General features: G+C 60.9%; 1 protein-coding gene across 3 annotated transcripts; it reads left to right on the forward strand.

The window, feature by feature from the left end:
* Positions 1-490: 490 nt before the first annotated feature.
* On the forward strand, positions 491-7,842 carry SERINC2 (serine incorporator 2). 3 transcript variants are annotated; one of them, XM_065857399.2, is made up of 10 exons: positions 491-647; positions 4,243-4,404; positions 4,963-5,150; positions 5,237-5,316; positions 5,435-5,572; positions 5,695-5,864; positions 5,955-6,045; positions 6,172-6,307; positions 6,549-6,761; positions 7,081-7,842. In XM_065857399.2, exons 2-10 carry the CDS (start codon positions 4,369-4,371, stop codon positions 7,217-7,219), a joined length of 1,191 nt encoding a protein of 396 aa, XP_065713471.1. In that variant the 5' UTR covers positions 491-647; positions 4,243-4,368; the 3' UTR covers positions 7,220-7,842. The 3 variants fall into 3 exon arrangements, with proteins under 3 accessions (XP_065713471.1, XP_065713470.1, XP_071655180.1); XM_065857398.2 differs by lacking the exon at positions 491-647 and adding an exon at positions 1,438-1,569; XM_071799079.1 differs by lacking the exon at positions 491-647 and adding an exon at positions 3,231-3,247.
* The last annotated feature ends 738 nt before the right edge of the window (positions 7,843-8,580 follow it).

The following is an 8,580-nucleotide window of genomic DNA, read 5'->3' on the forward strand; positions in this document are numbered from 1 at the left end:
TCCTGCGAGCACACAGAGTAAAGCTTTTTCTTTTAATTTGTGCCAACAGAAGCCGAACCCTGGAGCTTTATCTCTGAAGCAGGAAGTGTGACACCCTCCTCAGCCCCAAGGACACAGGGGACACATTGGCTTCCGCCTGCCCCAGCCCTGTGCCCCCCAAATCCTGCCTGCTGCCTCATAGTCACACACATTCCCCGCTGTCTAAATTTAGGGTCTGGATGTGGGCTAGCACATCCCAGTTTATCTCAGCCCCTGAATTATGCACGCCAGCAGCAGGGCAGCACTCGCTGTTCCGGGTGGACGTGCCGGACACCGGCCAGGCCGGGAAACCCGCTGTCCGCCCAGCTCCAGCTCCCACCCTTGGCACCGTGCGTCCCTTGTTCCCCCTCACCCGGGGTCTGGTCCCGCAGGGGGAGTTTGTTCAGCCTGGTAGATGTGCTGGAGATGGAATCTGCACTGGAGCCAGTGTCTGCTGGAGCTGGAGGCTCTGCTGGAGCTGGGAGGTGACAGCAAGGAGAGCTGCCATAAGTGCATAGGCACATCGCTCCATGAGATGGGGGACCAAGTGCCCCAGACATAGGAAAGGCTGAAGAACTGAATGCTGCCTTTGCTTCTTTACTTGCAAGAGCAACTTTCAGGAATCCCAGGTGCCAGAGACCATGGGGAAAGGCTGGAGCAAGGAAGTGGTGATGTACTGGAGCTGGGTGGTGTACTGGAGCTGGGTGGTATGATGTACTGGAGCTGGGTGGTGTACTGGAGCTGGGTGGTGTACTGGAGCTGGGTGGTATGACGTACTGGAGCTGGGTGGTGTACTGGAGCTGGGTGGTATGACGTACTGGAGCTGGGTGGTGTACTGGAGCCGCTATGTGTGTTGGAGTGGAGTGGTGCACCGGACTTGTAGGACTTGATGGCGGAGAGCAGCCCAGCACTCTGCTCTTTGTGGGCCCCAAACGCTGTTGCTGACCCCATGTCTCCCATCAGCAGCCCTCAGCAAGGCCATATCTACCTGCACAAGCTGTATCAATGAAAAATCACAGGGTTTCATCCATGTCCCCCTTGGATCCAGGCGCCAGGTGACCCCAGGCCCCCACAGCATTGTCAGCTGCTCTGGGGACATTCAGTGGGGACCTGACACAGCCTTTCCAAGGGCACCCAGCTCTCAGCGAACACACTCAAAACACACCTCGGGACCCTGAGCTGCCTTCAGAGGAGCCAACCCCTTCCCGCGGTGGGTGCCTGGGCAGCACCCCAGTCCCGGGGCACCCCAGAGCCCCCGCTCCGGGCCGGGCTCCCGCTGTCGGTGCGGTCCCCTCGGCGCTGAACGGTGCAGGGGCATCCGAGGAGCCACTTCTCCGCTCCGAGGGGCTCGGGGGCGATGCCGGGGATTCCCGGCTGTCCGCAGGGCCCCGCCCCGCCGCCGCAGGGGCCGCCCCGGGGGAGGCGGCAGCGCCCGCCCCGAGCGGGAGCTCCGGAGCCGGTCCGGGTGGAGCCAGCGCGGCCGCGGAGGGAGCGGGGAGCGGCGGCCGCACCATGGGGGCCTGTCTGGGCGTCTGCTCCCTGCTCAGCTGCGTGAGTGCCCGGCCGGGGCCGCGGGACGGGAGCGGGAGGGGACCGGGGGTGGAACGGGGCTGCGGCCGATCCCGGCACCGCAGCGGCGGGCGCGGCCCCGGGGCGGGGGAGTCGGTGCTGCTGCGGGTGCGGGTGGGAGGTGCAGGGGAGGCCCAGGGAGGTCTGGGGGACACCCCGGGGATGTGGCCGGTACCCCTGGGGGGCGGAGGAGACGCGGGAAGTTCCAAGGAAAAGGCGGAGGGGTGCAGGGGACCCTCGGGGGGATGCAGGGGAGCCCTGTATCGATGCACCCCTCTGAGTTTGGGGGGACACCCGGAGCAGGGCATCCCACAGCCCCCCGGGGTATCCAGGGGAGACCCAGAGGGTTCGCCCCAGATAATTCTGAGGCTCATGAATGTCATGGTTGAGGGGAACATGGAGTCTGAGGGTGCCTGGGATGCTGTGCCCCAGTGCACCTGGGAGATCTGGGCAGCTGGAGGGGTGAGGTCCTGCTGCCCCTGGGGAAGTCGGGTGGTCCTGGCCCCCCTGCTCTTATATACGGGGGGGTCCAGTGCTGCTGCACACATGTGATGCTGAGGGGCTGGGGTCCTGCCTGGTTCTCACTGCCAAGCCCAAAAGCAGGAGGCTACGGATGGAATAAGAAGAAGGAGCCGGGACGGGTGGGGCTGCTGTGTGTGGGTGCCATGGTCCAGGGCGGGTGCAGGGTGTGTGATTCGGGGTGCTGTGCCTGGTGACGTGGAGTGCTGAATTTGGGGTGCCATGCCCAGTGACGTGGGGTGCAGGATCCGGGGTGCTGTGCCTGGTGACGCAGCAGCTGCCCACGGCCGGTGCTGCCGTTGCTGGCATTGCCTCACCTGCGGGCACAGGGCCAGGCAGGGCGGCGACACCGACCCGGAGCCACCAGCCTGGGAATGGGGCCGGTTTCACAACCTGACCTCAAAGTTTTGGAGGTTTAACGACCAGGAGCTTTTGAAACATAAGATCAGATGGAGGGCAGCCTGCAAGGCCTCTGCCTGCAACATGCATCCCATACTTTTCCTTATGGGCAGGTATCAGAAAACGTGGAAGTTACTCTGATTCTGGCCCAGGTTGTGGTATCAGGGTAGAGTCACTGTATAGGTTTAATTCTCCTATTCCTTCCAGTGGAGCTGGTTGACTAAGGGGATGTTTTAGCTCCATTCTGAACTGAGAAACCACAACATGGAGAAAGCACTAACCAAAACCAACCCCCCATCTCTGCCTCTCTTGCCAGTATCTCCCCAGGGCTGCCATAAGCAGTGCGGTCATCCCGAGCTGCCTTCCCTGGCACAGGCTGGGTGTTGCCAGCAGAGCCCAGCCCAACCAGAGTGAACCCTGGGGCTCGTGCAGCCCCCGTTGTGGTTTGGGCACCTCCTGGGGACGGTCAGTGTCATTGTACCCATGCAAAGCCACCTGCCAGGCGTGAGAGCCACCAGCCTCCCGAGCGTGTGTCTGGCCCTGTGGGTTTGGTACTCATTAACCTGCTGGGTTGTTAATTTAACAGGAGGTAAAGACCGGTTGCTCAGCATTGTGTTCAGTTGACTCAGTCTCTGCATCCTGAGTTTTGCTGGGGCGAAGGCAGCTTGCAGAAGATGTGGTGTTGGGCTGGTGGTGTTGGACTGGTTTTGTTGAGCTGGTGTAGCTGGGTCGGTGTAGTTGGGTAGGTGTCTGGTCGGTGTAGTTGGGTAGGTGTCTGGTCGGTGTGGTTGGGTAGGTGTCGGGTCGGTGTAGTTGGGTAGGTGTCGGGTCGGTGTAGTTGGGCAGGTGTTGAGTAGGTGTAGTTGGGTAGGTGTTGGGTCGGTGTAGTTGTGTTCACATTGTTCTCTGGCTGGGTGGACAGTGCTTGTCCAGCTCCGTCCACGCTCTCCCAGCCCCGAGGCCCAGGAGGGAGCGGAGCAGCCATGACGTGCGAGTCCTGCAGGAGGTGAGCTGGATTTAATGAGGAAGTGGATAGCGAAACTGGAGAGATTAATCTTTCATCTGCAGCGGCTGAAAACCGATACTTCCTTGTTACTCCACTGCTCTTGTGCTGCGGCCCCTTCCCTCGTCGGCTTTTTCCATCCCGCTGTTTGGCCGCTGGCCGTGTTCATACTGAGGGACATTTTCAAAAGGCTTTTCAGGGAGGTGTATCAGGGCGTGTCCTTAACATGGGAGGATTTTCCTTGCTCTTAACCCACTTGTTTTTAAAGAAAAAGGCTAAAATCAGGAGGTGTCCAGGCAGCAGGTTGGGTTAGTGTGTGGTACGGGGCTCCTTTGCAAAGGAACTTAAATGGGAGGACCCAAGAAGGGCACCAGAAGCCACAAAAAAAGGCTTCTGGTGACATGGGACTCTTGCACGTCACCAAGAAGGTCAGTGGGACGGGCTGCTGTGCCCCGTTACCTTGGCAGTTGTCTTCCCATGGTTGCAAGAGGCTGTAAAACCTGAAATACAGCTGTGGAGCTTGGCCATGTAAGAGTTGTCCTCGAAAAGAAACCTCCGGCAGGCACCAGGGATGCCGAGGGCTTCCAAAAGCCTCCTCCTAGAAACCAGCTCGTCTGCCCGCCGCTTTCCCAGAGGTCAACGCCCAAACCCAACAGTCTCTTAAACAACAACAAACCTCACCATTTTCCAGGCCAAATTTCGACCTCTCTGGCACGGGGATGCTCTTGTTGCAGGTGTCCTGTCTCTGCGGCTCCGCGCCTTGTCTGCTCTGCGGCTGCTGCCCCTCGGCCAAGAACTCTACCGTCTCCCGCCTCCTCTTCACCTTCTTCCTCTTCCTCGGCACCCTCGTGTCCGTCATTATGATAATCCCCGGCGTGGAGAAGGAGCTGTACAAGGTAAATAACTCCCGGAGGTCGCTGGGCTTGGTTGTAATGGGGAAGAGGTTTAGCCTGTGGTGGGTACGTGAGGCTGAATCAGAGAGTGAATTTTGGGGGCTTGATGTTGGTTCTATTCCTTTTTTTTTCTGAGCATCTCACTGAGAGAGGGTGTTATTAACCCTGGTTTTCCATGGAGGAGAAAATGCAGCAGGATGGTTTCATGTGGTATCTGGTTTTCCCAAATGTGTCGCAGGAGACATCCCATTTTTGGGTTCAACTGGCCAAGTGACTTGCAAGTCACGGAGGTGGGACTTGAGCTGGCGGAGCTGAGGTCTGCCAGCAGAGCTACTGTGAGGGCTGCGCTGGGCTTTTTGGGAAATGCTGGTGTCATCCCAGCTTTCCACTGACCTGCTGGGTGGCTTTAGCTGTGTCACCCCCCACTGTCCCAAGCGGGCCAACCGCTTGCTTCACAGGTGGCACTGGAGCAGTCATGGGCTGGCCCATCTTTGGTGGCACCTGGGCTCGTGGTGGGTGTGGGGTGCTGGGGTGATGCTCACCCTCCCGTCACCTTTGCAGCTCCCCGGCTTCTGTGAAGGCAGCGGATCGGTCCTGGGCGTCCAGACCCACATCGACTGCAGCAGCTTCCTGGGCCACAAAGCCGTGTACCGCATGGGCTTCGCCATGGCCGCCTTCTTCTTCCTCTTCGCGCTGCTCATGGTGTGCGTGCGCAGCAGCAAGGACCCGCGAGCCGCCGTGCAGAACGGGTGAGCGTCCGTCCCTGGGGGCACACAGAGCCCCCTTCCCCGCTGGGTTCCCACTTGCAGACTGTGCCTCCTCTCTCCTCCTGCAGCTTCTGGTTCTTCAAGTTCCTGGTGCTGGTGGGGATCACGGTGGGGGCCTTCTACATCCCCGACGGTGCCTTCACCTCTGGTGAGGACCTGCCCGCCCTGTCTGCTGGGTTAACCCTCAGCACAGGGTCAAACCCAGGCTGGAGCTGGCAAATTCCCATTTTCCCTGCTCTTAACTGGCTTTTCTCTTGCCCTCCAAGTCTGGTTTTACTTTGGTGTGGTCGGCTCCTTCCTCTTCATCCTCATCCAGCTCATTCTCCTCATTGACTTCGCCCACTCCTGGAGCCAATTGTGGCTGCGCAACGCGGACAAGAGCAACGCCAAGGGCTGGTACGCAGGTGGGTACGGTGGCACCGCAGAGGGTGCAGGGGTGGGGGAACTCATCCTGGGGGGGTGACACGGAGCTGGTGGTGACCTGGGGCTCTGATCCACCCTCTTTTCTTTTTGTTTCCTCCCCCAGCCCTTTGCATCGTCACCTTCATCTTCTACGCCGCCTCCATTGCGGCTGTAGTTCTGCTCTACGTCTACTACACCAAGCCCGAGGGCTGCACGGAGGGCAAGGTCCTCATCAGCATCAACCTCATCCTCTGCCTCATCATCTCTGCCGTGTCCATCCTGCCCAAGATCCAGGTGAGGTGACGGGGGGACACCTGGGAGGCCAGTGGCTGTGTTACCATGGGGTACAGGACCAGCCCTGAACACCCGCCGTTGTGTTTGCAGGAGGCTCAGCCGCACTCGGGGCTGCTGCAGGCGTCCCTCATCACCCTCTACACCATTTACATTACCTGGTCCGCCCTGGCCAATGTACCAAGTAAGGAGGATGTGGCCTTGGCTTCGGGAGGGAGGTGCCTGGAGCAGGGCCACCCACTGGGGTGGGTGCTTTGCCCCCCTGGGTCTCTGGAGAAAGGTGCTGAACCCCCTGTGTGTGTCCCCTCAGACCTGACCTGTAACCCCACGCTGCTGGTGAGGAACAGCACGGTCTCGGCGATGGCCACCCAGTCGGTGACAACCTGGTGGGACGCCCCGAGCATCGTGGGGCTGATCATCTTCATCCTCTGCACCTTCTTCATCAGGTGAGGACTTGGTTATGTCCCTGGGACGGCACCGTCCCTCTGCCTGCCTGGAGCAGAGAGGCACTGGGGGCTTTTAGGGAAAGGTGATGCTGGAGGGGAGGTCACAGCTTGGACCAGGGGTTTTGTCACTAAGTGTCTCTTGCAAAGCTGTCCCCAGGCATGGGGGGCTGAGCTCAGGCTGGGGGGCACCCGAGGAGGCAATGGTCAGGCAGTGCTGAGCCTGCCGTCCCTCTGCCCGCAGCGTCCGCTCCTCGGACCACCCGCAGGTCAACAAGCTGATGCTGACGGAGGAAAGCGCGGCTGGGGCGACCGGCGAGGCGGCGGCCGTGGAGAGCGGGGTGCACCGGGCATATGACGACGAGCAGGATGGCGTGTCCTACAACTACACCTTCTTCCACCTCTGCCTCCTCCTCGCTGCCCTCTACATCATGATGACCCTCACCAACTGGTACAGGTGGGCAGAGCTCCCGCGGGAACTGGGGACTGCCCCCCTTCCTCTGTGTCCCCTTCTCCCAGTGTCCCCCCTGCTCTTGTGCTGGGCAGAGCTGTTTGCTGAGATGCATCCCTGTGCAAGCCCACTGACCATTCACTCTAATCAGTGTTAATTATTTTGAGGTAGCATAGGGCTGCCTGCAGCAGGTTGTGCCTGGGGTCACTGGCTCCCTCCTGCAGCATCCTCGGCTGCAGCCGCAATCCCCTGGGACATGGGGGGAGCGGGGGGATGTCCCCCTCTGGCGCAGTGATGGGTGCCACCTGCTTGTTTGCTGTTCCAGGCCCGACGAGAGCTTGCAGGTGCTGACGAGCCCCTGGACGGCCGTGTGGGTGAAGATCTGCTCCAGCTGGGCCGGGCTCCTGCTCTACCTCTGGACTTTGGTGGCTCCACTGGTGCTGCCAGACCGGGACTTCAGCTGAGGTGGCCCTGGGCATCCCGCTGCTGGGTCGGAGCCATCGTGGCCTTGTCCCTTGAGGCTGGGGACAGCCCCAGCTCTGCCTTAGCCTCGCGTTTTGCACGCAGGAACATCTCTGCTGGATTGTGCCTTCTTGCAGGTCTTCTGTTTTAACTTGAAAGAGATGAAGTGCCAAGCAGGGACAATCAGCAAGGGCTGAGAAAGATTCGAGGATGTTTTTAAAGCTCTTATCATCTCCGTGTTTGTGTAGTGCCTTTGGTGGTGCCTCTTCTAGTGGAGACCACCACCTTGCCTAGGGAGGGTTTGGTTTTCACCATCTCCCTTGGTACCCTGGGACCGTGGTGCCTTTTAGGGAGCTCTGGGGCCCTGGCTGGTGTTGCTTCCCCAAACAGCGGGAGGTAAGTGAATTTCGGGGATTTGTGGCTGGAGGCGGATGTCCCGCTGCATCCCCCCAGCCTCAGCGGTGGCTCCAGCTCCTCGGGGGACCCTCTCCTGCCCGGCTGTCCCCGCAGGACACGTCCCTGGTCCTCACTGGAGCACGGGTCAGCTTTCCCGCAGGCTGCGCTGCCCCAGCGCTTTGCCTCCTTAATATGAAGTCTCGTTTGGAATAAATCTGGTGGATTTGTCCTTCTGGGGTCTTTCCTAAGGTGTGCGTTGGGTGTGCGGGAGGGGGAGGTATTAAACACCCTAATGCCGGGGTGAGGGCACAGCTGGCTGCCCGGGGGTGCATCGCATGCTGGGGTGTACCCGTGCAGGGGTGCACCCTTTGGGGGGCTGTACCCCACACTGTGGCGGGGGCCCAGGGGGGTGAGCGGTGCCTGGCGCGCTCCCCAGCGGGGGCTCCCCCGCAGGCAGGAACGGGCGGGGCCCAGCGGCTCAGCGGGGCCGTTCCCGCCACCAGGGGGTGCTGGCAGCACGCGCTGGGGCCCGAGCCCCACACCCTGTGTGCATCGTGCTCCCTGCACCCTGTGTGCACCCTGCGTGCACCCTGCACCCTGTCTGCACAGTGCACCCTGCACCTTGTTTGCATAGTGCATCCTGCTTGCACCCTGTGTGCACCGTACTCCCTGCACCCTGCGTGCACCCTGCACCCTGTCGGCACAGTGCATCCTGCACCTTGTTTGCATAGTGCATCCTGCTTGCACCCTGTCTGCACAGTGCATCCTGCACCCTGCCTGCTCCCTGCTCCCTGCCTGCACCCTACATCCTGCCTGCACCCTACATGCTACCTGTACTCTGCACCCTGCCTGCACCCTCTACTCTGCCCGCACTCTGTACCCTGCCTGCCTCCTGCACCCCTCACCCTGTACCCTGCATCCTGCACCCTGCACCCTCCATCGTGGCTCACCTACCTCAGCCCCCAGG

This window comes from Patagioenas fasciata, chromosome 25 (assembly GCF_037038585.1).
Source record: "Patagioenas fasciata isolate bPatFas1 chromosome 25, bPatFas1.hap1, whole genome shotgun sequence".
Lineage (NCBI taxonomy): Eukaryota > Metazoa > Chordata > Aves > Columbiformes > Columbidae > Patagioenas > Patagioenas fasciata.